The sequence below is a fragment of the Oryx dammah genome, unplaced genomic scaffold (genome assembly GCF_014754425.2).
Source record: "Oryx dammah isolate SB20612 unplaced genomic scaffold, SCBI_Odam_1.1 HiC_scaffold_25, whole genome shotgun sequence".
Taxonomy (NCBI): Eukaryota; Metazoa; Chordata; class Mammalia; order Artiodactyla; family Bovidae; genus Oryx; species Oryx dammah.
Genome location: NW_024070209.1, coordinates 96,853,852 through 96,881,823, shown reverse-complemented (window position 1 = coordinate 96,881,823; position 27,972 = coordinate 96,853,852). Strand labels below are relative to the sequence as shown.

The following is a 27,972-nucleotide window of genomic DNA, read 5'->3' as shown; positions in this document are numbered from 1 at the left end:
CTTTGTGACCCCATGGACTGCAGCCTGCCAGGCCTCCCTGTCCCTCATCTCCTGAAGTTCTGCAACCTCTAGCACATGTCATTTCCAACTTGGGAAAACTAGAAATGACCTGATTTTACATCAGGAGGAAAACTGTTCCACAGATCATTGTTGATCACCTTACTGGTCTATATATCACACATGGATTAAAATGGTAAGTACATAACAAGAAGATACTTATAAAACACAGTTAAATGAAAAAGGAGGCATGCGAAAGTAAATATATAATTTGATTACAACCATGTAGAAATGGCACTTATAGCTATACAAGTTGGAAGGTATCAAAAGCAGATGAAAATACTTGCTGCAAGGTGGTGAAATTATACATAGAATTTTAAAATGTATTTAAAATTTACTTTAAAATATTTAAAGACTCAGTTATAAACACACACACACACACACACACACACTCTGAGCTGGTCAGTGAGCTGCCTTATCAAGCTGGGGATAACTGATGACAAGTCGGGGATTCTGTAAAGCAGGGTTTTTCCAAGGGTGGTTCTGGCAACAGTGGCATCAACCTTACCTGGGAACTTGTTAGAAATGCAAACTCTGAGTTAATCCCGACTTACTGAATTTGAAACTCTGGGGATGGCATCCAGCAATTTGTTTTAATAAGTTCACCAGTTGATTCTGATGCCTGTTCAAGCTAGAAAGCACTTCTCTCATGTATGTCCCCAGTCTGATATTCTGTGATTTCCAAAAATCTATAAAGGGTCCATCCTACACACCTATGTTGTCTCCCCCAAACACCACTCTATTTATAAGAGCTCCATACTACTTACTAGATCAGGTTCAAAGTCTTCACCTGAGAGTCAACATCCTACTTGTGCTATCAAATTTCATCTTTCCCACTATGGTTAGTTAGCAGGGACTGTGCTTCTGTGCATCATCTCATACAGTCCTCCTGACAACCCTATAAAATAGATAATACTAATAAACCCCATTTCATAGATAAGAAAACTGAGGCCAATCATACAACTAGTAAATGCTGGAACAAGAATGACTTCCAAGCACAAACTCTTAGGCACCACTGAGGTTCAGCGATGTTTACAGAGATAATAAGTAAGGGAACTGGTATGTGAAGCCAGGCCTGTCTGATTTCAAAGCCTACCCGCTGTGTAACCACTGAGCTCTTTAGCCCTGTACTCTCTGCTGGGCAGGACCATGTGCTCATTGCCCTTCAAATCATCGCTGCCAAGAATCATGCTGTTTGCAAATATCCTCTGTCTATCTTCCTTGTCGCCAACTCACATCCCACAGCCTCCAGAAGGCCTTCCAGGCTGCTTCCCTGAGATGCCTAGCCAGAAGGGGTTGCTCCCTCCTTCTCCCAACCCCCACCAGGCCCTGTCTGTGTGCTTCTCACAATATTTACCAGTTCTGAATTAGCTATGCACACACTTCTTCAGTAGAGGTGGTGGTCTGAGTTGGCATGGTATCACCAGTGACTGACATAGAACACACACTAACCAAGTCAACCAGGGTGTCTTTTATGTGACTAAATGCATTCTTTAGATATATTGTGTATCTTATCTGCCCAGCAGGAGGGCAGCAGGAGCCTTAAAAACAAGGACTTAATCTTTTACTTAGTGCATATTTCCAAGAATATACCTGGGCCAGGTACACAGTCAAACCTGTAATATACACTTGAATTCAAGTAGAATGCTACTTGTACATGATTCCAGTACATAAATTTTTCTACTTTTTAAACTCTGCAATTGATGCAGCTTATATTAATACTTTACAAATGGATCCCATTAACCGAGTTTTTGTAAATAGACAGAAATAATAAATGTAATGTTTTTAATAGTTAAGTATTAACCAAGAAAATTTTATGAGCATATTTTCCTAAAAATTAGTTCAAATTTCCATGCAACTGGGGAAAAAACTCACAATTCTGTCTTTTAAAAAACTGAGGCTATGAAAAAGAAGAAGACGAGGCTATGATATATCTTCACTATTCCTCTTTTAAAATGAAAGCATACCCTTTAAAAAAATCATAACACAAACCCCAATCTCTCTCATTAAGAAAAATATGAATATTTTCAATCCAGATATCTATTACCTATCACAGTCATTTATCTAGTCCAACACATATACTTGTAACAGGGGGGGAAAAAAGAGCTCACAGATATTCTAACTCCTATCACATATCCAGAGATGAAGGGTACAGAAAAATTGGAATATGTATTACAATAATATTTAAACCTCAAAAACTATATTTAGAAACTTTTAGGAACAAGATAACATAAAAGCTAAATGCTACCTTTCCTAATACATAAATCATTTTATTTAATTACATAACACCGTGAACAGAGAAAAATACCGAGCCACAACATATTTTTAACACACTGAAAGGCACAGATTAAAAGTACGTAACAGTAAAAACACAACAGATAAAGATGATCAAATTATTATTACAGCCTTTCAATAGTCATTCATTCCCATCCAGTCCTTATACTGTACCCACATGGTCTAACAGTAAATATACAACAAAAGATCTGAAGAGCTTGGCGATTCTCTCTAAATTGAAATCAATGTACTACCACTGAACAGACAGTATAAACTTACCAGCTCCACAGATCCATAATGTTTCCTACTGAAATCCCCACGTCTACAGCCTAGGTCTTCCGAGACAGAGCTGGAACAAAAATGCTTCATCAGTATTATACATAGCGATCTGGCCACAAACCTTCTGCAAAAATCCACTACCATTTGCAAAAAGGGCTGCTATGGAACAGGCTTGCCCAGCTCCTCACTGCAGGGGAGCCTCCTTGCAACAGACACAGTCCTCAGCAGCCATTGCAGAGCCTGGCTTTCATGGAGCCCTCAGTAAGAAGAAAAACACCCGAGTCATCCTTGGAGGTATAGGCAATGATTGAATTAAATATTTAGTCATTTGGAATCGATTGACATTTCCCAGGCTACTGGTGGTTTATAATTTCATTTCTGTATAACCAGAGGGGAGAGAAACCCTGCAGCAAACTTGAGGCAAGGGACAAAGCTTGCAATTATCTTTCGTTTAAAGAGAGCCTCTTTGTCCCAAATATTCTGCATAAAAATAACCAGCATTATGGGATGCTATCTAGGAGACAAACTTTAAATAAGAGGAAAAAAAAAACAACTTCAAAATCCTGGTAGGCCCCACCCCCTCCCCTTTAATTTATGACAACATCACAATATGGAAAAAGACTAGGACTAACAGAAAAATCTCAAAATCTAACTTCCAATTATATTTAGCTTTTCTGATGTGGCAGTAGCTAATACTCTCCTACTCCCTCCCCTTAAGAAATGCTTAAATCAGATAAGAAAAATCACATGTGTCTTTGAGGAAAAACAATTAAAACCAGGGGAAAATTGTTACTGCATTTGCATCTTGGATGCACAGTTACACACTCAAAAGACACATATCTTATTGAATAGTTGGTACAGAGAGGGCCCTGAGCAGTACTCATGAAACCACCAGAGATCCACAAATACAAACAGTTTTAATAAGTTCTGTTCTAATATGTCATGCAAATAACTCTAATAAAACAGAAAATAAAATTTCCCAGGAAGGACACATTTAATATATCCCAAATATTTGGGAGTTAACATGCAAAGAAAGGTGCATTTAGTACCTTTTCATCCTTCCTTAAAAGGTAGGCTACATTATCTAAATTACAGCCCTTCTGGCATGTTCAGAAAGAGACTGACTCTGATGCTTCACAGCCACAGAACTGACTCTCTGCCAGGACACTGTTTGATAGGCTCCAAGAAGGACAGCATGAGAGAAATGAGATTAGAGAGTCTAATGGTATTCTGCTTCCTCCATTTCACAGGGATGGCTGAGTTCATCGTATAGGAGGGATTTAACCTTTTGTAGTCCTCACTGCCTTAGAAGAAACCGTGCAACAAATTAATGAAGGCAGCTTGGAAGGGTATCCTAGATACTTACCTAGGCTACCTTCCTGCTGCTAGTGACATGACTTTCTACCGAAAAATCTCTGAAAGAGATATAAAAGCTTCCCTCTGTGGCCAGCTCCAAGGTTAGCTATGTCCTCTATGCCCATTTTCTTAGCCCTTTTTGAAAACCCTCCTGGAGAATATTGCTGTTGCCTTACATAACAGTTTCAAGATCCTTCTCCAGCGGCCCTGAGTTACCAAAAGCAAGTGGGCTCCTGTGCGGGGTGCATCTATGCTCTTGAACAGCAGTTGGGCACAGAGCTGCTGCTCAGTGGTGGCTGACTGAGAGCTGTCTGCCTGGACCTCAGCCAACATCTTCAGTTAAGTTGGGCCCACGACTCACTCATCAACAGAAGCAGCAGCAGCGGTTTCTCACCCAAATGGCCAAAAACATGAAAAGAGCAAGGATGTGGGGATCTGGGCCCCTCCCTGTGCCGCCCTCAGCACCACAGAGGGGGTTCCGAGATAGCGCCAGCTCCCTAACTTTGCCAATGCCAACACCCAGAAACAAACACAAAACAGGGTGATGACCCTACATCTGGAGCAACCGCCTCCTTAGAAGCCTCAGAGAGGGCAGACAATGTCCTAGGAAAACAACCAAGAGACATAAACAGAATATCTGCTGTGGGCTGCCCTTTTCCCCTTCTAATTACATTTCATCCAGTACACTGCAGAGAGGGTGCTTGCTGATGACAGGGCCACGCACAACTGTAAGGGAGGCATTTCTAGGGCTACAGGAGGCACTCAAACCAGCCGAAGTAGAAAACCCACCCTCTTCCCCAATTCCCTGGCCCCTTGGCATCCAGCACAAGGGTTGTGTTTAGGGGGATCACCCAGAGCTCTAAGAGGAGCTTGGTTCTCCCCCAGGTCCCTAGAGTCTGGTCCACTGCTAGGCACAGAATGGACACGCAGTAAACGTTTGCTGTTTACTTTGCACATCTTTTGGATCTCACTAGCTGTTGCCTGATAGTGTCCCCAGTGGTCACTGAGGCAGGCCACCTGTTGACCTTCTCCCTGATAAGCCCCTGGACGTCACTCCATCAGTCCAGACAGTCCTGACCCAAGAGGCAGACAGGGCCACATGCATGCCAAAACCTCCTTCCTTTCCTCTGGGACTTGTCGCTGGACTTCATCTCCTAGCCCCTCTTTCAGGGAGTGTGACCATGTGACTGATTTCTGGCCAAGAGAATACAGACCCAAGTGATGTGCCTATGGGCTCCCATGGGAAGCCTGCCTGCCTTCCCCTTGGCTAGCAAGAGAGGACCACAAGGACCCAGAGGAAGGCAGAGGTTCGAGATGGAAAAAAGCCAGGTCTCTGAATGACCAAATGGAAGGTCATGCCTCCAAGAACATCTGTATTAGAATGTGATGTGAGCAAGAAATAAACATTTAGTTGTGTTCATCACGCACAGTTTGGGGTTTACCTGGTGAAGCCTCTGTGCTACCTGGACTAGTACAGAAGTCGGTATCTTGCACTGGGGTGCTACCATGGCAACAACCTAAAATATGTGGTGCAGGCTTCACAGGCAGGCAGCAGCCAGGGAGGAAATGGTCTCAGAGCCTAGAGAGATGGAGATCTCCGTTATACAGTAGCAAACTAGGTGATAAAACTCGCGCCTACAGTAACTGAGGAGGTGGATCTGTGCCTTCTGAGCCTGCAGCCCTAAGGAATGTGGCTGGACAGGTCAGAGTGAGGCCATGAGCTGGCTCCTATTGACTGACCTTAACAAGGCTTTTTACAAGGAAGAGATGAGCCCAGGAAGTGGATAGATTTCAAGCAAAGATAGAAGGGACTAGAGAAAGTCTTGAGACCAAGGGCCTCACAGCCTTGAGAAATTGCTGTTTCAGGACCCCACGCAATGAGAATTCTGGCCAGTAAAATATGGGTAGAAATACAGGGCACCTCTTCCAGACCAGGCCCATACAGGTTTCCCATGAATAATCCTGGCTCTCTTTCCTCGTCCACTGGCTCTGAGGATGGCTGTGAGAACCAAGAAGGATGAAGCTACACTATGAAGGTGCCCAGATCCCTAAATGAAGAACACAGAAGAACCCAAGTAGGCACACTCTAACTGGGCTGTGAGATGAGAGGACAGAACTTGTACTGCTTTAAGTCACGAAGGTTCAAGGTTTATCTGGTACAACAGGTGATTTTATCTTCATGGATATAGCTCTCCACAGGTAACAGAAAGTACTGTAAGAATAAGTCCCACAGAATGTAAACTGATACAGCCATTATGGAGAACAGTAGGGAGATTCCTTAAAAAATTAGGAATAAATCTCCCATATGACCCAGAAATCCCTCTAATGGACATAAATCCTGAGAAAGCTACAATACTACATGACTCATTTACCCCATTGTTCACTGTAGCAATATTTACAATAGCCAGGACGTGGAAGCAACCTAGATGTCCATCTACAAATGAATGGATAAAGAAGGTACGTACATATATACAATGGAATATTACTCAGCCATGAAAAAGAATGAATTTGAGTCAGTTTTAGTGAAGTGAATGAACCTAGAACATGTTATACAGAGTGAAGTTAAGTCATAAAGAGAAAAATAAATATCATATATTAATGCATATATATGGAACCTAGAAAAATGGTACTGATGAACCTTTTCGCAGGGAAGATATGGCGATACAGAGACGCCGATGCAGGGAATGGACTTGTGGACAAGTGGGGGAAGGAGAAAGTGGGACGAATGGAGAAAGTGGCATCAACATATATACTCTATCCTGTGTGAAATAGATCGCTGGTAAGAAGTTGCAATGTAATGCAGGGAGCCCAGCCTGGCACACTGTGATGACCTAAAGGAGTGGGATAGGGGAGGGGAGGGAGGCTTAAGAGAGAGGGGATATATGTATAATTATGGCTGATTCTCACCGTCATATGGCAGAAACCAACACAACATTGTAAAGCAATTTTCCTCCAATTAAAAAAAAAAGAAGTCCCACAAAAAAGGGGTCATCAGAGGGCTGGTGGGCCAACAACTCTTGAGGTCAGTACACTGTGGCCTCCCCTGCCTGTTTTTGAACACTAAGCTTTATTGGGATGCAGTCACACCCTCTGGTGACAGGCTGTCTGTGGTTGTTTCCATGTTTCAATGGCAGAGCTGAGGACGTGCAACAGAGACCTGCAGGGCCTGCAAAGCCCAAATCATTTACGCTCTAGGCCTTCCCAGAAAGTTTGCCCAACCCCTGCCCACAGACGCACGAATCCCTTTTGCTGGTGTCAGCTCTACCCATAAACTGTGATTAGGATGCCAATGAAAATAGCAGTGTTTATTAGAGTCCATCAGAATCCCTGGGGGAGCTTTCTAGAAATGCAGATTCCCTGGCCCTTTTCCCAGAGGCTGTGATTCAACCTGACTGAGATTTTAATAAGCCATGGTGGGAACTCTGATGCAGGTGGTTCACAGACAGTGTTTTGAAAAATACTGCTTTTCCAGATGACTCTGGAATCCCTGGGAAACCTGTTAGCCATTCTGTGGCATTTTTATAAGGAAGGACAAGGCCTTGATCAAGTTTTCCCTGAATGGGAGGAGGTGTCACACAGTGCCTCAGGGCAAGGGCCTCAGTCACAGACTGGGGTTCTTAAGCCCCCTGGGCATTAGTTCTCATGTATAAAATGTGGCTGATCATATCACTTATTTAACAGGGTTATACAGAATAAACTAAAAAGAGCAGATAAAAGTTTATTCTAGGCATAATATCTATTACATGAAAACTACTCAATAAATGTTAGCTATTATTATTACTCTTATTAGTATGAATTTTTCTCTGGTTGTTAGAGAGTCCTGGAAAGCGGCTGCAGCCTACATGATTATTATTAATAACTTTTAAAGAACTTAAAAAAAAAAAAAAGAACTTAAAACAAGATGCCTGTTTTTTTCCCTCTCTGGTGAAACGGGCGATCTAGGGCCAAGCAGCCCCCTACGGCAGGGCTGAGGGCAGCATCACAGCTCAGCAGACCAGCCCCTACCTGAAAGTGTTGGCCTAGCAGTGCGACCTCACCTAGAAAATCCTTGGGCCTGAGAGCAGGTCACCAGAACAGGCAGGTGCAAAAAAGAACCAGTAGGTTCAAGTTCCTCACAGACAAGGTGGTCTGGCTCTAATTAGAAATTCTGTTTTAGCAAATTAATGTGTGAGGATGCTGGATCACGCTTTGCAAGCATGAACAGAGCTGAGGACCATCATGTTACATCTCTAAAGAAGGACTGGGATAAGAGCAAAGATTTCCAGACCCACACAGAGGCTAGAGAAATGACCATTATCAGGATCCCGGAAAGCAGGACAATCCCCTGTGAAGAGTAGATGTTATGGAAACTGAAAAAGGGGGGGGAAAGGAAGCTGAAGCTCGGCGATACAGTTCCTTACTCAAGTGGCCCAGAGATTAGTGACTGACTCTAACAACTGGCCAGACCCCACTAATCCAGGCCTCAGTCATCTCCAGCCCTGTTGGCAGGGTTAAAGCCAACAGAAGAATGAGATGCTTCCTGGATCAGCTGAAAGAAATAGTGAAAAGCAACAGGCTTACCGACAGCAGAGCTCCATGTCAGGAGTGCCAGGGCACCACCTCCACCCCCTTGATAAACAGATAGTAATAGACAGATGGAAGGGATCCCCCTATTTGAGGGACAGAGGAGCTGAAAAATGTGCCAGCTGACAGACTGAGGCTTGGAGGGAAAACAGGGCCTCCTAACAACAGGTACTAGAATAGCTTACTGCACATAAGGGAGCAGTTGTCTCTCCTTCTGGAGATAATGACAAAAAAAGCAGAGCTGCAATTATACATTAACTTCTAATGATGAAATGGAAGAATCTTGTCCTCTTTTGAAAAGATTTCAGACACCAGGAAGTAGGAAGTAAGCAAGAGGATTTCTGGAGTGTTAGGGTCTCAGAAAAATCTAAGCCTCTGGATTCTTGCTCCAGACAGCATCCTGTCCCCCCACTGAGCTTCTGCGTTCCCAGCATCACGTGCTCCTGATCTTAAGTTTAACATCCATTAGTGAACTTCACCAATCATAAAGTGGTCAGATATGCCTGGATCTGAATGTCAGCTCCATGGCACAACAGCTCTGTGGCCCCTGGCAAGTTAGTATCCTCTCTGAGCCTGTTTCCTCACCTGTAATATGGGCTTAAAATAATCTGTTTCTGTGGGAGGATTAAAAGATACCATAAGGCATTTAGCACACCTGACGCAAAAATGAAAGCTGGCTTTTCTGTTCCGAGACCTTGCCTACCTTGGTCATGACCATGCCCCATGCGCCCGGTTCAGAGCAGGCTGCTCCATGAAGAGTTATGAATTAGTGACAGCTCTTAGGGTTTCCCTGGTGGCTCAGATGGTAAAGAATCCGCCTGCAACATGGGAGACCTGGGTTTGATCCCTGGGTTGGGAAGATCCCTTGGAGAAGGGAACGGCTACCCATTCCAGTATTCTGGCCTGGAGAATTCCATGGACAGAAGAGCCTGGCGGGCTACCATCCACAGGGTGACAAAGACTTGGACTGAGTGACTTTCACTTCACCTCTGGTGGCCTTTGCCCTTGCTGAATGCAGATGGGTTCCTGCCCCCTTCTCCCTTTCCCTCTTCCACCATCCATCTGCCATTGGATATTCTGACATTTCTTTCGGTATATTTGATGTTACTTCCACCATTATTCAGCCATCTTTCTCACTTTAATTTTCATTTCTGTAATATTCTGAAATGCATTTCTCCTACACTATTTCTGTGCCCACTAAGTTTCTGGACATAGACAGGTGTCCCCAGAACTTACTGGATTCTCTGCTCTTACTAAAGTCTTGTGGTAATTCACTGCAAGTTTCCCTTCAATAATGACCTCTACCAGTGCCCTTGGAGTTCTAACTGAAAAACAGCAACCACACCAAATACTGGCGAAGACAGAGCAACCACACCACTCATAAACTCTGGGTGGGAATGTGCAAGGTAAGCCAAGCCTCTCTGCAAACCAGTTAGCAGTTTCTTATAAGATTAAACACGCAGTTACCATATGACCCAACACTTGCACTCCTGGGCATTTATCCCAGAGAAATGAAAATATATATTCAAAAATATCTGTACACAAATGTTCACAGCAGCTTTATTCATGATAGCCCCAAACTGGAAAAAGCCTAGAAATCCTTGGAAGGGCCAATGGATAAAGAACCTGTGGTGCACACACACGCTGGAATGTCCCTCAGCCCAGAAAAGGAGCACAACACTGACAGACGCAGCAACTTGGGCAATGTCCAGGGAGTCGTGTGGAGTGGAAAGGGCCAGTGCTAAAAGGTGACATACTGCTGTGATTCCATCACATGACATTCCTGAGGTGACATTCTTTAAAATTATAGAGGAGGGAGGTGGGTTATGAAAAGGTAGCATAAGGGATTCTGTGGTGATGGAGCCATTCTGTGTCATCTGTGATGATAAATAATGAACCTACACATGATAAGATTGCATGTGACACCAGGGAAACCTAAGGCCAGCGGATTGCATCAGTGACAATTTTCTGGTTGTGACTGATCCTGCACTAATGTTATTATGCCAGATGTTACCACTGGGGGAAACTGGGGAAAGGATACCTGGAATCTCTCTGTGTTTTTCTGATAACTACATTATAAGAATCTATGATGCCCTCAAAATAAAAAGGTTAAGTTTAAAAACACCTGTATCTGAGTTGAAATTCTTTCACTCATCCCATAAACAGTTCCTGAGCACCTAAGACGTACCAGGTACTGGGCCAGGTGCTAAACCTAAGATGTGTGGTCCCCACAGTCACAGCACTTACAGTTCAGTGGGAAAATATAAAGGACATTGGACTTCACAGAACAAAAAGTGTGCAAGCACATCACACCTGTGTGTAGCAAAGCTGTTAACTGTACAACAGTCCCCTTTGGGATGTGGGTGTGCAGAGCAGAAGCCTGAAGGCCTGTCATTCTGCTCAGCTCAAGCCCCACCATCCAGGATTTCCCTGGTGACACAGTGGATAAGAAGCTGCCTGCCAATGCAGGAGACATGGGTTTGATCCCCGAAGATTCCACATACCGCAGAGCAACTACGCCCACATACCACAACTATAGAGTAGCCCCGGCTCACTGCAACTAGAGAAAGCCTGCACAGCAACGAAGACCCAAGCACAACCAAAAATTAATTAATTTTTTAAAAGACCCACCATCCAGAAACCTGGGAGCTGCTACCTACAAATGATTCCTACAAAGTGTAATGTCCACACGTCTGCTCCCTCCCTCTCCACTCTCTAGTGACCTTGGCTTCTTTCTTATAAGGTCAAGGCTGAAGGGATTTCCAGCTGAGTATAATTTGGTTTGGGAAACACTGCTCCACAGGACACCTATACGTGCATGACCACAAAGCGTTAAACAGAAACTTGTTTAAGAAGAAAAAATCAGCAGACAACATATGTTGCTGCAGACCTGCCTTGATCACCTGCAGATTTAACTTCTTTGGGGAAATCCCTGCAAAGTCTGTCTCCCTAGGTTCTCCAAGCTTCTCTTCTGAGATTGCCAAACTGTGCCTCCAGCTGTACCCAGACTCTGAAGGCAGGCATGCTGTCCAGAGCAGCATTTCTGAGCAGTACCGTGGCTAGCGGGAATCCTAGAGAACGGGAATCTCCCATCCTAGCTACTGTGATAGTTTTCCCTGAGTGATAGTTTTCCCTGAGTTGGTTAGAAATTCAGACTCTTAGGCCCCACCCCAGACCCTATAATGAGACAAAATCAGCATTTTAACAAGATCCCCTTGAGGATTCAAATGCATGTTGAACTTTGAGAAGCACTTGATTCTGGCTCTCAAACCTAGCTGTATGTCAGACTCATCTGGATTTCTTCTCTAATTTGTTTTATTATGAAATAGTTTAAGATGCAGAAAAATGAATATCATGAACATTATAGATACAATGAAAACCCCTGTGTACCTCTCCTTGATCTCATTTTCATCTCTCTCTCCTTTGACACAATTTGACTAAACAATTTGGTTTATACTTCCTACTTATCTTTGACATTTGTACCATGTAGTCATAAACCATATGCAGTATTGTTTAGCATGACTTTAAATTTTACACACTTGTATATCAAACCATGACTATCTCCCTGCAACTAGCTTCTTTGAACACTTTGCTTTTGAGGTTTGTAAACGTTGATAGCCATAACTCTAGTCATTGACTCACAGTGCTGTGTAGCCTCCTGCTGTGTCAATATCCCACTGATCCTCCATTCTCCTACAACTGGACATTTCATCAGTGATCATCTCCCATACTCAGCCAGCCAAGTCCTTCCATCTCATGGGTCCTCACTATTTGATGTCCAGATCCCTATAATAGCCTCGTCAGTCTTCCGGCCACCTCAACATACAATTTTAGGGTGGAAGAGACTTCCAGAAATGTCCAGAGACTTCCAGTCCAGAGACTGAAGGATCACTGGTGTCCAACCTGCCACCTATGGTAGTGTATTCTCTACCAGATACTTTAAATATAGCTAACAAGTCTCAATTACACGCGATCGTTGTTGTTATTGTTTAGTCTCTAAGTTGTGTCTGACTCTTCTGCAACCCCATGGACTGGAGCCCACAAAGCTCCTCTGTCCATGGGATTTCCCAGGCAAGAATACCGAAGTGGAATGCCATTTCCTTCTCCAGGGGATCTTCCCAAGCCAGGGATTGAACCTGTGTCTCCTGCATTGCAGGAGAATTCTTTGTCACTGAGCCACCAGGGAAGCCCATTACACACTGTTAGTGATAAAGAAACACAGTATGCCCCAGGGCACTCCATTCTCCCTGTCAGTTTTTTTTTTTTTTTCTATATTGAATTGAAATCCATCACACTTTAATTGCCACCAGTTGGTCCTACGTCTTCACCCTTTCACTTCTTCTTAATTTCCTTATGGTCACACCTGGGTCAGCGGTCCTGTCGGGCCCACTCTCTCCCCATCTCAGCAGTCCAGCCACACTGCCCTTCTTCCTTTCCCTTAGCCTGCTGAGCTTCTTTCTCATCTCAGGACCTGGAAAGCTCTCTACAAACTGCCTCTTCTGCTTCTTCTGGACTTCATCCCTACTCCCCAGACTAGAAATTATTAATACAAAGAGGATACTGGATTAACATCTGCCACCCTTACTAGAATATAAGCATCCACAATGACAGGTTCTCTGTTGGTTCTGTTCAGTGCAAAATCCTTACATGTTACATAATACCTGGCACAGATATTAGCTCTTAGTGGGGTTTTATTGAATTATGAATGAATGAATGAACGAATGAGTGAATAATAGTCAGCCAGCCAATCCTTTGGGGCCACATAAAACAAGATCACTTCTACAGGAAAGCCCTTCAAATGTCTGAAGAAAGCCACTGGGTCCCCTAGGATTTTCCTTCTTTGCAAGGGGCTGGGAGTGACATAGGAGGGTGAGGTCAGCCATATGCACAGGTACCCAGAGAAGAGGCGGGGTAAGCACAGGGGCTGCTTCAGAGCTTTCTCAAGGATCAGGCCTGAAGAGACACTACCAGGTGCTCACAAGTCCACTGTCGGCTGCTGCTGGAAGTGAGCAGCGTTATACAGCATATTTGTGAAATTTCGTTTCTGAGTCAGACCTGAAAATACTGTAAATGTTGCCTCAGGTTAATCTCAATAAATTTGCTTCAGAAGTGAATCCAATGCCAGTAATATGAGCAAACAAAGAAAATGCTGTGGGGGCCATCACAATGAATACATTGTGACATCATTCACTAGCCATTAGCTAACAATGAGGCTGGCATTTCCTATGTCTAGTGGTTGGCATCTTTCAATAAACAGGTAATATAATTAAGTGCAACAGATCACACTGTAACATTACAAAGTGGATCAGCTGCAAGTGTCAAACTTATCCAACTGTTAACTTAAGATTCTTGCATTTTATTGCATGTAAATTATAGTACAATAAGAAATTACCTAAAAATGTTATACAGAGTAAAAAAGAAACTCTGATCCTAAATTTAAATAAATTAACATGAAATTCCATGTGCATAAGGGTTGCCTGATATTTACTCAGCCCTGTAATAACCCACCACTAATTTACTGCCTGATTTTCGGCAAGAAACAGCCTTTCATGGGGCCTCAGTTCTACAGCTGTAAAATAGGGCTTGATTTATGAATTAATTCAACAAATACTGATAAACATGGGACAGTTCTCATGGGGCTGTTGGATTTAAAGAGAAAACACACACTAGCATGGTGAATAGTCTGGAGCACAACAACTACTTGAAGAGACAGAGATTGTACATCCATGTGCTTCATTAGCAAGAAGGTATGTGCATTTGAACAACACAAAGAAGAAAAAGACAGAGATAAGCTAGGCTCTCCTGTGATCTAAAATGCTCTAACTTTAAGAAATATCTGTTAGGGAGGAAAAACTTTCCCTTTACTCTTCTATGTTCTGCAGCTGATGCCTGTGAATTAAGTTGACAAAAGACAGATGAACAGAAGAAAAGGCATACAAATTTTATTTCTAATTTTACATGCACAAGGGCTGCACAGAAAAGAAAACCCCAAATAGCAGTTAGAGACTCATATACCATTTAAACAAAGGGCGATAAATTGTGGAGAAGTGACTAGACATGAAAAAGGGGGCCAGATTTGGGGATTCTGGGAGGGTCAGTCATGGGGAGGGAGCCACGTGGGGGAAAGCAGTGATAGATTGGGTTACTTAGAAAGGCTTGTTCATGTAGACTCACCTTGGTGCAGTCTCTGTCTCTGGTAGCAAGGGCTGTTCTCCTCCTCTTGGTAAAGAGAGGGGAGGGGGTACCTCCACATAGAGAAATTAATGCCCTGCTTTTAGGCAGATGGGGGGAGGGCAGACGTTCTTCCTATATCTGCCTTTTCTCAGCTGCCTTCAGCTCAAAATAATCTTTATGCCAAAGTGGCATTTTTGGGTTGGTGTATCTTGATCTGCTTTATAGCCCATATCAATATGTGAAAAATTCTTAGTCTCAAATGTAAAGGTAAATGCTTGTGTAACTGACTGAATTTTCCCTTGAAATAACCTAGGAGAGGGGGAAGGCTCCTCCCACTGCTTTTTAAATGACCTCTATATTTTATTCTAATTTTTAGGACCAATTTAGATCCCTTGTTATTTAGTCAGTAAGTCATGTCTGATTCTTTGTGACCCCACGGACGGTAGCACATCAGGCTCTTCTGTTCTCCACCATCCCTGAAATTTGATCACATTCATGTCCATTGAGTTGCTGATGCTATCAAATCATCTCATTGTTTGCCGTCCCCTTCTTCTTTTGCCTTCAATCCTTCCCAGCATCAGGGTATTTTCCAACAAGCTGACTCTTCGCATCAGGTGGCTACTCCATACTTACTTGTGCTCTGTTTTTCTCCAGATACATTCAGACCATGTACTGGGAGAAAAGCAGCTTACTCTGTGCTTTTAAGGTCAAACTCTATTTGTGAAAGAGTTTCTAAAATGTTAACTTCACCAAGGTACTCTGATCCTGAGATGGTCTACAAAAATGAGACTTTGAGACCAAGGATGAGAGAGTGGAGGGGGAGGGGGTGGGGGGGATGTTCTTCAAAGAAAGCAAAATAATAGATAGACCAAATTCACAGAAATACAGAAGGCAAAAGGATTTTAACCAAGAACATTTGTTAATATAGGAGATGACAGGAAAACAACCAGCCTCCATCCAAAGCCAAATGGGATTTATAAAAATGAGGGTTAGTTTAGGTGAATTTAGGGCATGGCAGCCTGAACTATTTCCTTCTGCTTCTTATAAGCAATGATTAAAAAGACTATCACTATTTATAGTGCGCCCTCATGGTGTGCTGTACTGTATTTCGAGATGAGGTGAGCACCAAAAATGGGTTGCTGGCCCTTGAGGACTGTAAATTTTGAAAGAATAGAAAATGTGAATAGTCAAAGGAATAAAATTTTTAGTAATGGCATAACCTCCTTGAGGAAAAATGATTGCTGTTAGTGATTGTTCCTCCAGGGGATGTGGAGCTCAGTGGTGTAGCTTCTGTTCCCAGAAAAGGACCAGGACATCCTGGCGGAGTGACACCATACTTCTCCCTGACTTAGATCACACAGAGCAGCAAGGCAGCGCTGAACCTTAGGCCACCCTTGAAAGGTGAAGACCCACATTCCTCTCCCTTCCATTTGGGCCACTCACCTCCCTGGGGACCTCACTACTCCTGCACCTTCAAATACTGCCTCTCTCTAACCCAAACCAAATCTCCAACTCAAAACTTTTTCTTCAGCTGCACGTTCTGACTTCCCACTGCTGGACCTGGCTCTGTGAACCCCCTGGGACCCCTAAAACATAGCACGCCCCCAGGCACCCTCACTCCCACTCCCCACTCACACCTCAGTCAGCAGCACTGCCATGTTCTTCCTAGTCACTTGAGGTTCAAGCTCAGGGTCATCACCCATATTTTCCCCATGTCCAACATCTAATCAGCCTTCAAGCCCCGGTACAGGCCTTCACAGTGTTGCCTTTGATTGGTGCATGTTTTTATGTGTTACTTGTATTTCATTATTTTTAAAAATTTTTAGTCATGTATATTTTTGGTGTCCTTTTTAAAATTTATTTTTATTTGGAGGATAATTGCTTTACAATGTTGTGTTGGTTTCTGCCATACTACAATGTCAATTAGCCATAAGTATACATATATCCCTTCCTCTTAATTCTCCCTGCCACTCCTCACCCCATCCCACCCATCTAGGTTGTTACTGGGAGCTTAACCTGGTACTCTATATGTCATTCTTTGAAGAGATAAGCTTACTTCCTTCAAAATTTACAGAATCCAAAGGGCCATACAAGAGAAAGTCTCTCCTCTCCTCCCTCTTGGCCCCACGCCCCCTCTTCTATTTCCTCTCCCCACCAGTAGCCTCTACTGTTTAGTGTGTGTCTGCCAGAGATGCTGTGTGCATTTACAAAGAAAGAAAAACATATATTCCCTTTTGCCTTTGGTAAATACATTAGTAGTAAACCATTCACCATTCACAAGTCCATTCTTTTTGTTATTTTTTCATTTAATGTACCTTGGCAATCTTTCCAAATCAGTACCAAAAGAGCCCCTGTAATTTTTTCTTTTGGCTACATACTATTCCATTGAGTAGACACACCATATTTTATTTAACCAGTTTCCTAGGTAAATGGTTTTAAACCTTTTGCTACTAATAATAAACTGCAATATATAACCTGGTACATGACATTTTGCACTTAAGGATATTTCCAGAATTATACCATGTCTCATAGTCCTTTGTCCCTCCTTCTCCTTTTCATTTCCACTTTCTCTGCTTTAGCTTAGACCTTCATCATTGCAGAAGGCTCCTAGTTGGCACCTTTGTTCTATTACCTTTAACTTCAGTTCAGTTCAGTTGCCCAGTCACGCCTGACTCTTTGTGACTCCATGGACTACAGCACGCCAGGCCTCCCTGTCCATCACCAACTCCCAGAGTTTGCTCAAACTTATGTCCATTGAGTCAGTGATGCCATCCAGCCATCTCATCCTCTGTCGTCCCCTTCTCCTCCTGCCTTCAATCTTTCCCAGCATCAGGGTCTTTTCAAATGAGTCAGTTTTTCACGTCAGGTGGCCAAAGTATGACCTTTAACTTATCCAACAAATATTTAGTGAGGACTTTCTGTGTGCCAGACACTTTGTAAAGACCAGGAAGAACAAGAGAATTAAAAAGTAAATAAATAAAACCTCCTTCTAGCCAGACCCATATAAATCCTAGCCTGCCTCACAATTGTCTGAGCTTTAGGAGGCTTTTAATAAATCAAACTGCTCTCTTCTCTGTATTTGAAATCAGTTGAGAATTAGTGACAGGAGTCAGGCAAATGGAAATTGAAACATCAATTTCCTTATTGTTGGAGTTTCATTGGCAAATGTGGCCAAGACCAGCAGCCACCTGGGCTTCCTACTACTTCCCCTCATTTAAACCCAGAGGCTTTCTCTCCAGCTCTGTGTTTTTTAACCAAGTAGACTTTTATTCAGGAGCAAACTAGGTTTTAAATAGCTTTTGAGAGCTATTTTAGAATGTTTAAATATGTACTGTGGTTAGCTGCTCAGTTGTCTCTGACTCTTTGCGACCGCATGGACTGTAGCCCATCAGGCTCCTCTGTCCATGGGGATTCTCCAGGCAAGAATACAGGAGTGGGTTGCCACGCCCTCCTCCAGGGGACCTTCCCATGTTTAAATATGATATTGCCTAAATTTGTATAAAGCCTTGATTATAAACTCTTTCAAACACATGATAACTTTCTCCAAAAGATCAACAAGTATACCACTGCTAATTCAGCCTAGTGATGGAAATGAATCTGAATTGTACTTTTAAAAAAATCCACTTGTTGCTAGGATATTGTAACTAATCATAGGAAGGACTGATGGTTTTTAAAAAAATAGGCAGGGACTTCCCTGGTGGTCCAGTGGCTGAGATTACTGAGCTCCCAATCAGTGCAGGGGGCCCAGGTTCTGTGCCTGGTCAGTGAACTAGATTCCCCATGCTGCAACCAAGACCCAAGGCAACCACATAAAGAAAGAAATACACATTTTTTTAAAAGAGTGGGCAGATAATTCAGATGGGATTAAAAACTCTTCAAACTTTCTTCCCTTAGCTCCTGGTTGACATTCTTTTAAGGCAGAATGGCCCTGAATAACCATCTTTTCAATAGGTTTCCTTTGTCTTTTCCTAATGTATTGAACTAACGAAGAGACTGTGCCTCTTGTTACTGGTGTTGATACTGGCTCCTTTTCCAAGAGGAGGTCACAAACGTAGTCACAAAGCTGCTTCAAGTCCTTCTCCAGTAGGTATTTGCATAGACGCAATATATCTACCTACTTGTCCTAGTCCAGGGGCGCCATTTTATAAATAAGAAGCTCCAATGGAGGCGGCAGTATTGGTGGTAGTACTAGACACAGCAGCAGCGGAGGCCTGGAGGCCGAAGCCGGAACCCTCCCTACCTCATATCCGCCAGTGAGAGGCATCCAGCCTGTGAGAGGCGTCTGCGTCTATGTATGGATGTAAGTTGGACCATAAAGAAAGCTGAGCACCCCAGAATCGATGCTTTTGAACTGTGGTGTTGGAGAAGACTCTTAAGAGTCTCTTGGACTGCAAGGAGATCAAACAGGTCAATCCTAAAGGAAATCAGTCCTGAATATTCATTGGAAGGACTGATGCTGAAGCTGAAGCTCCAATACTCTGGCTGCCTGATGAGAAGAACTCACTGAAAAAGAACATGATGCTGGGAAAGATTGAAGAAAGGAGGAGAAGGGAACGATGGAGGGTGAGATGGTTGGATGGCATCACCGACTCAATGAACATAAATTTGAGCAAGCTTTGGGAGTTGGTGATGGACAGGGAAGCCTGGCATGCTGCAGTCCATGGGTCGCAAAGAGTCAGACATGACTGAGTGACTAAACTGACTGACTTTGCTTCTAGTAGGGTCGGACACAGCCCTGAAATGAGGTTATGAATGAGGAGACATGAGGATGCAGAGAGACTCGTGTGCCTTCTGCCCTCCCTTCCCAGCTGAAACTGCATTCTCAGAGGAGCCCCATGGCTTCCCGAATCATCAAACTCAACAGAAGATATTGTTTTGATCTTCAAACTTTCTGTTACATTCAACACCTTCAGCCCCAGGCCTGGGTCCCACCATTAAGGATTCTAATTTAATCAGTTCCACGATCCATATTTTTAAAAAAACTTCCTAAGTTATTTTTGTGATTGGTCAGAGAGCACTCTCCTTTTTGAAACTGCCCCTCTGGCTTTTCTGACCCCTTCAAATTATGTTTTCTACTTCCTGAGCCCTCCCACTGCTCACCAGGGAAGCAAGAACTGCCTCCTCTGCCCCTGGTAACAGACATTCCCTCAGAACTAGGAATGGAAATGTGACCCAGGCTGGGAAACTCAAGTCCTTTCCCATGGTTCCTCTAACTGATGGGAAAATATATTTTTTAATTAATTTATTTTTAATTGAAGGATAATTGCTTTACAATATTGTGTTGGTTTCTGCCATACATCAACATGTATACATCAACATGAATCAGCACACATACAACATGCCATACAGCAACATGAATCAGCCACAGGTATACACCAGGGCTTTCCTGGTGGCTCAGATGGTAAAGAATTTGCCTACAATGCAGGAGACCTGGCTTCTGTCCCTGGGTCGGGAAGATTGCCTGGAGAAGGCAATGGGAACCCACTCTAGTATCCTTGCCTGGAGAATTCCATTGACTGAGGAGCCTGGGGGGCTAGTCCATGGGGTCACAAAGAGTCGGAAATGACTGAGTGACTAACACTTTCACTTTCATACATATGTCAATAGGGAAGATTTTTCCTCTCAATTTGCAAGTCTGAGAACATACCCCACGCCGCCCAAGATCGTACTCACTGCAGTGGTGAAAACTCATGGATGGTAGGAGACACGGAGGTCAACAGGCAGAAAGAAAGCAGGCTAAGGAGTGGGAGCTTGAGGGTGTGGACTGACTGTTCCTGGATCCAGTTGACCCTGAGGCACGATCTGTCCCTTTCCTTAGTTTGGTCACATGAACCCACACATTCTCCTTTTACACCTAAACTATTTTGAGATGGGTTTCTGTCACGACCAACAAGCCCCTCTGTAGTTCATCTCTTAGTTGGTTTCTTGGCCTCCTCACTGCACACATCAGTGAAATTAACTTTTAAAAACCAGAGCCTAAACCATCACTCGTCTGTCTCAAAAACCACTCAGTGTCCCACTGTCCTGGGGTTAAGTACAACACCTTTCACAGTACGTCCCCCGGCTGACTTTCCAGACTTCCTACTTCTTTGCCACACAAGTGGCAAATCAGGATCTGGCCATCCAGAACACCCTTCTCCTACCTCTGCTGATTAAAATCTAGTCAAGAAAAAGAAAGAAGGAAGGTTCTCCTCCTTTTTCAAGATCCACTTCACTTTACTCTAAGAAGACTCTTCTTACTAAGAACTTCCTGCCTCCAAAGATGTAATTATATCCCTCCTCAGAACTAGAAGTTTTCAGTTCACATATTATTGAAACCTGCCCCTAACAGCAGTATCTAATGATCTCTGTCTCATTCTGTCTCAGATTTTGTGCTGCCTCATCTCAAGACCCTCTCTTTAAGGGCAAGACCATCACTCAGTTGCCAGAGTCAAAACTCTGAGGGTCACTTCCTCACCTCACCACCCATGCATTTACCAGGTCCACTCTAACTTTCCTCTTAATTATTCCTTAACCTAATCCCATTGTTCCTGCCACTCATCAGAACACTTAATATCTCTTACCTGGCCACTCTGATAGGTCTCCTGGCTGCCAGCTTTTTTCTTCTGCAATCTAGCTGCCCATTGATACCAGTAATCATTCCAGTATGCAAATCTGATCATGCTCTGCTCTAGCTAAGAGAGTCAAGACCAAACTTCCTAGCAAGGAGGTTAAGCCCCCCACTGCCCAGTGACTTGCCTTCTTTCTGCCATCCCAGGCTCATTGCTCACCACTCCCCAAGAAGCACCAGCCAGACCAGACTATTTGTGGCTCCCCTCAAATCTCGAGTGCTTTAATGCTGCTGGCCTTTGCACATATGGTCCCCTCTGTCTGGGAACGCCTCCTTCGCCTCTGCCTGGTAAAGGTCTCATCCTTTAGGTAGTCCCTCCACTGAGAAATCTCCCTGGACTTCCCTAGGTAACAGCACTTCCACAAGCCCCAGCTTAATCTGGAAGGAGATGCTCCCTCTGCATGCTCAGTGCCTATAACAAGGCCCAGCGCAGCACACAGGTGCTCAGTAAGCTGATTTGTGACCACTCACCTAGACATCCTGGTGACATCCAGGATGTGTGAAGTCAAGACATCCTGGAGTGTGAAGTCAAGTGGGCCTTAGGAAGCATTACTATGAACAAAGCTAGTGGAGGTGATGGAGTTCCAGCTGAGCTATTTCAAATCCTAAAAGATGATGCTGTGAAAGTGCTACACTCAATATACCAGAAAATTTGGGAAACTCAGCAGTGGCCACAGGACTAGAAAAGGTCAAGTTTTCATTGCAATGCTAAAGAATGTACTCTACAATTGCACTCTTTTCACATGCTAGCAGGGTAATGTTCAAAATCCTTCAAGCTAGGCTTCAATAATACATGAACTGAGAACTTCTAGATGTACAAGCTAGAATTAGATAAGGCAGAGGAACCAGAGATCAAATTGCCAACATTCACTGGATCACAGAAAAAGCAAGAGAATTCCAGAAAAACATCTACTTCTGCTTCATTGACTATGCTAAAGCCTTTGACTGTGTGGCTCACAACAAACTGTGGAAAATTCTTCAAGAGATGGGAATACCAGACCACCTTACCTATCTCCTGAGAAACCTCTATGCAGGTCAAGAAGCAACAGTTACAACCGGACAATGGACTGGTTCCAAATTAGGAAAGGAGTTTGTCAAGGCTATATATTGCCACCCTGCTTATTTAACTTATATGTAGAGTACATCATGTGAAGTGCCAGGCTGGATGAAGCACAAGTTGGAAACAAAACTGCAGGGAGAAATACCAATAACCTCAGATATGCAGATGATACTACCCTAATGGCAGAAAGCAAAGAGGAACTAAAGAGCCTTTTGATGAAAGTGAAAGAAAGAGTGAAAAAGCTGGCTTAAAACTCAACATTCAAAAAATTAAGATCATGGCATCCAGTCCCATCACTTCATGGCAAATAGATGGAGGAAAAGTGGAAACAAAGACAGACTTTTTTCTTGGACTTCAAGATCACTGTGGACGGTGTTGCAGTCATGAAATTAAAAGACACTTGCTCCTTGGAAGAAAAGCTACGACAAACAAGCCAAGACGTCACATTGCTGACAAAGGTCCATATAGTCAAAGCTATGGTTTTTCCGGTAGTCATGTACAGATGTGAAAGTTGGACCATAAAGAATGCTGAATGCCAAAGAATTGATGCTTTTGAACTGTGGTGTTGGAGAAGACCCTTGAGATCCCTTGGACTGCAAGGAGATCAAACCAGTTAATCTTAAAGGAAATCAGTCCCAAATATTCATTGGAAGGACTGATGCTGAAGCTGAGGCTCCAATACTTTGGCCACCTGATGCGAAGTGCCAACTCATTGTAAAAGACCCTGATGCTTTCCCTCATTGGAAAGACTGGGGGCAAGAGAAGGGGACGACAGAGAATGAGATGGTTGGATGGCATCATCGACTCAATGGAGATGAGTTTGAGCCAACTCCAGGAGATAGTGAAGGACAGGAAAGCCTGGTGTGCTACCGTCCATGGGTTTGGAAAGAGTCCAATACAACTGAAGAGAGTGAACAACAACAAAGATATCAGAATACTTTCTGGCAGAAAGCAGGCCTTGATAAACCATGGTACCTCACATAAGGCCCAACTTTGTGCTTGGTCAGCTTTATTGATGTGCAGTCAGGTCCTGCTGTATTCTTCACTCCACAGAAGCAAGACACCCTGTGGACACTGATATGCCATAAACACTTTGCTCTTACTTGCACAGCTGAGGTTAGGAGCGTGGTACTGGGACTCAGTTCAGTTCAGTTCAGTCACTCAGTCGTGTCCGACTCTTTGCGACCCCATGAATCGCAGCACGCCAGGCCTCCCTGTCCATCACCAACTCCCGGAGTTCACTCAGACTCTCGTCCATCGAGTCAGTGATGCCATCCAGCCATCTCATCCTCTGTCGTCCCCTTCTCCTCTCCTGCCCCCAATCCCTCCCAGCATCAGAGTCTTTTCCAATGAGTCAACTCTTCACATGAGGTGGCCAAAGTACCGGAGTTTCAGCTCTAGCATCATTCCTTCTAAAGAAATCTCAGGGCTGATCTCCTTCAGAATGGACTGGGATCAGACAGGTGCAAATCTCTGCTCCATCACTTACAGAGCAGTGTGTTCTGAACACGTGTTTCTAACTCTTTTGGACCTCGGCTTCCTCATCTCTAAGATGGAGCCAGCAGTAGTTACCTCGTCGGATTTTTTGGTGAAGACTAAAAAGAGAAAACGCATTTGGTATGTCTGCACAAGTGCCTGGCAGAGGTAGCCAGTAAATCTGTTGAGTGAATGAGTGGCCTGTAGAATGGCAGCAATTCTTAAAGACACATCTCTCTAGTCCGTTTTCCACCCAACATCTGGCTCCAGTGAGTCCAGCCCTGATGCCCCTGAATCTGGGGTGCAGCCAAACCTCGCTTTCCCAAACCCCGCCTTCCCCGTTCCCGCCGCAGTTTTGCTAGCCCTGCGGCCGCCAATCACCAAGACCTGGTCCCACCCATAAACATATTCTCCAAAAGATCCTGGAAGGCCCCGTCTCAGGCTGCGGCCGCTGCATCTCATAGGCTGCCCAGCAGCGCTGCTCGCCCCTTTGACTACGTCATCCGTGCGGTGTACTGTGGGGCTTGTAGTATAGTCAGAAGCAGCGGCCCCCGCAGGGTTCACTTTGAGGGCTGTTACTCCGGCCTGGAGCTTGGGAAGAAGGAGGAACGCCATTCCCCCCATTTCACCTTTGGCTGATGAAGCCCAGGTTTCCTTGCTCTCCAGAGTAGAGCGCTAGGCCTGCCTGGACGCTAGTTACCAGCCACCTCCTAAGAAACAGGAGCATTTCGGTCAAATAATTCAGCGTTCACTGAAACTTTAGATTTCAGTTTACAGCCAAGGTGACATTCATTTCCCACATTCATAAATGGACCTACGGGGCCACTGTGGGAAGAATGGCGACAGCTCTGAAAAGCCAGCAGTGACTTCAGATTTCTCTGATTTCCTGGAAGAACCCACTGCAGAACTAGCAATCCTGAATTTATCCAAACCCTGTGAACTTTGTCTATTTCAAACTGTATTGTCGCTTAAAATCATGCAAGTTACCAGTGGCTCCCAATTGCCTGAGATATAAAAATTTATACCCTTTAGGGCTTCCCTGATAGCTCAGTTGGTAATGAATCCACCTGCAATGCAGGAGACCCCGGTTCCATTCCTGGGTCAGGAAGATCCGCTGGAGAAGGGCTAGGCACCCACTCCAGTCTTCTTGGTCTTCCCTTGTGGCTCTGCTGGGAAAGAATCCACCTGCAATGTGGGAGACCTGGGTTGGGAAGATTCCCTGGAGGAGGGAAAGGCTTACCCACTCCAGTATTCTTGCCTGGAGAGTTCCATGGACTGTACAGTCCACAGAGTTGCAAAGAGTCAGACATGACTGAGGGACTTTACTTTCACTTTAGCTAGGCATATAAGGTGCTTCATAGCTATTTTGTATTTACTTATGCTAGGAAAGATTGGGGGCAGGGGGAGAAGGGGACAACAGAGAATGAGATGGTTGGATGGTATCACCGACTCAATGGACATGGGTTTGGGTGAACTCCGGGAGTTGTGATGGACAGAGAGGCCTGGTGTGCTGCGATTCATGGGGTTGCAAAGAGTTGGACATGACTGATCAACTGAACTGAACTGAACTGATGTGTGGTTACATTTAACATTTCTCAACATTTGCTGCATATGAGAATTCCCTGGGGAGCTGTATAAAATATTGGTATCTGTGTCCCACTTTGACTTGCGAATCTTGGGTAGAATGTGCCGGCTTTCTGTTTCATAGCTCCCGGGCTGACTTTGTGCAGCCAGGGTTGCAGAACCACTGGTTTAAGAACCACTAGTTTAATGCCTGTCAACACTGCTGGGACCCATTTCCACGGATCCGAGCCTTTGCTCTTCAGTTTCCTCTGTTTCAGGTGGCTTTCTTTCCTTTTCCTGCCTGGCTGCCGGTCATCCTGACTGGCTAAGTGCAACTGCTTCTCGTTTTCCTCCCTGTCCTCCAGCAGATTCCTTCCTCCTGTAGCACTTTCTACATGCTCCTTTTCTAGTGGCATCGAAGTTATTAATATTTGGTTACTTGTCTGCCTTCTTGGAAAGGCTGTCCCTGGGTCAGAATCTCTGGGGTGGGCCTCAGGCATCAGCTGTTTCTTAAACCCGATAGGTGATTCTGATCCATGGCCCTCGATGGAATTTAGGCTCGCAAAAGCACCAGGTACAGTAAGCACTGATCATTTCTGTTGCATGGAATCGATGAAGTATCTCTTGTTCTTAAGGCAAATCATATTGTTGCAGCTAGTTGCCTTTGATCCCCCTGGAAAGCTAAGCACCCCTGTGTTGTAGTATCCTCTTCTTCATTCATTACTTATTCATTCATCCAGCAAATACTGTACACCCTAACAAAGCCCTGGGGACTCAGGAGTAAATTTAATAAGAAAACACAGTCACCACCCTCTGGGACCTAGAATCTATTAATATATTAGCTATAACATAGTTATTATTATCATTTCTTCTGAATAATAATTGGAATTTTCCCCTTCTAGATTCTATTTGATAGCCACAGGTGAGGAGATATCTTATTTCCTTATATCCTGAGTATGTTGCTGGCACACTGAGGACATCCTGTAAATGTTTATTGAATCAAGATACCACATTTCATTGCACTTGTCACAATTTATTTGTGTGATTATTTGATTAATGACTATCTGTTCTATGAGCTATAAATCCCCTGAGAACAGGAGCTAAATCTATTTTGCCTGCCATGCCTGACACAAGGCCTAGCCAGAGTAGGTGCTCAATGATCATGGCTAAGTAAATACATAAATACATATAAGGCATCATTAAGAAATGGAAATGAAATTTCCCAATCAAGTATCCACTCCCCTCTCCCTCCATACTCTTCCCCCCAAAGATAATTTTCTTCCTGAGCATTAGGGGGTTTCAAGCTAGAGTAAGCATGAGCCCCAACTGAGATGATGCTTCTCTTACTTACTTACAGGTTGACCTGGGCCTCTACTTCAGGGTCTTTAGTCGGCCACGTCTGCAGGGGCTGGATGCCAAAGGACAGAGAGGACTTGGCTTTCCACATGAGGGTCTGTGCCATCTGATTCCCGCAGGGCCCTTTCGTCAGAGGGTCCATCATGGGGTCTGGAGGCTGCAGTGCTGTACTGAAGCAGAGGGGTTGTGAAAGGCACTGAGGATAGAGAAGAACACGGCCCAGTGCTGGCCTGTTTCCTCCCTTGGGGGCCAGCCCGCCAGTAATAATGGGTGAAGACAAGACATTCCCAAGATCCAGGTGCCCCACCAAGACTGCACCATACCCTTACTGCTGTGACATCACGGCCGTAGAACCATCCAAATCCTATCACATCCCTTAGTGATGAGTGGAGGCCTCCGCACTCCCAGGCAGTGGAGTCGAAGGTACAAGGAGGACAGTGAGTATGTGAACCATCACAGACTTATTTAGAAAAAGGCAGCATCCGCTGAGGAAGGGAAAGCTCGGTCTGGAGTACCTGCAGAGGGTGGACCTCATAGCCATTGGTGTTTAGTCCAGGAGCGCCTGGTTTATCTCTCAGCTTCCAATTAAAGCAGCCAAGAAGAGCCATAAAAAGAGCCTATGCTGGCAACAATGCTGTAGACAAAAGGACCAAAGTCACATTTCAAGAGTAATGGCAGAGAGGAAGTAAGCAGTAACCACTCGTGGAATTAACAAGTGGATGGTTTACGGGAAGAAATTGAGAAATGCATTGCTGAAACAAGCCTGTTTCTTTCTCCAGTGACACAGTGAGGAGGTGGGAAGGTGATTCTGGGACAAAAGAGGGCAGCTTTGTTAGGAAATGTAAACATCCCGCTTTTTCTGATTGGAATTATTTTCTGAGCCAATCAACAACATTCTTCCCTCATCTCTACCTCAAGTGACACACAAATCCAAAGCAAAGAAAATCCAACTACTTGGAAATGGAAAAATAAAAAAAATCAGTTTTAGCTAGCACTTATGTAAAAAGGGACTCTTTATACTGTCTTCTCAATAAACGCTGTGATGAGGCAAAAGACAAGAGCCTTGGCGGTCTTATTAGTGAGGAAGAGGCCTCTGACAGGGAGCCCCCATCCTGCTGCAGGGTTTAGATGCCAAGAGAAGTGACTCCACACAGCCTGGGTGTTTGGAGCCAGATGGGCACTACCCACTCCCAAGCTGCTACAG

At 44.2% G+C, this 27,972-nt stretch overlaps 1 protein-coding gene across 2 annotated transcripts in view; it reads right to left on the bottom strand.

Annotated features, from left to right (window-relative positions):
• GARNL3 (GTPase activating Rap/RanGAP domain like 3) overlaps positions 1-26,931 on the bottom strand; it is a 144,517-nt gene extending 117,586 nt beyond the window's left edge. For both annotated transcript variants that reach the window (XM_040225155.1, XM_040225156.1), the window contains exons 1-2: positions 26,768-26,931; positions 2,611-2,680 (exon numbers count right to left, since the gene is read on the bottom strand). In XM_040225155.1, the coding sequence (XP_040081089.1) occupies positions 2,611-2,680; positions 26,768-26,913 (216 nt within the window). In that variant the 5' untranslated portion in view covers positions 26,914-26,931. The remainder of the gene's footprint in view (positions 1-2,610; positions 2,681-26,767) is intronic.
• Between the last annotated feature and the right edge of the window lie 1,041 nt (positions 26,932-27,972).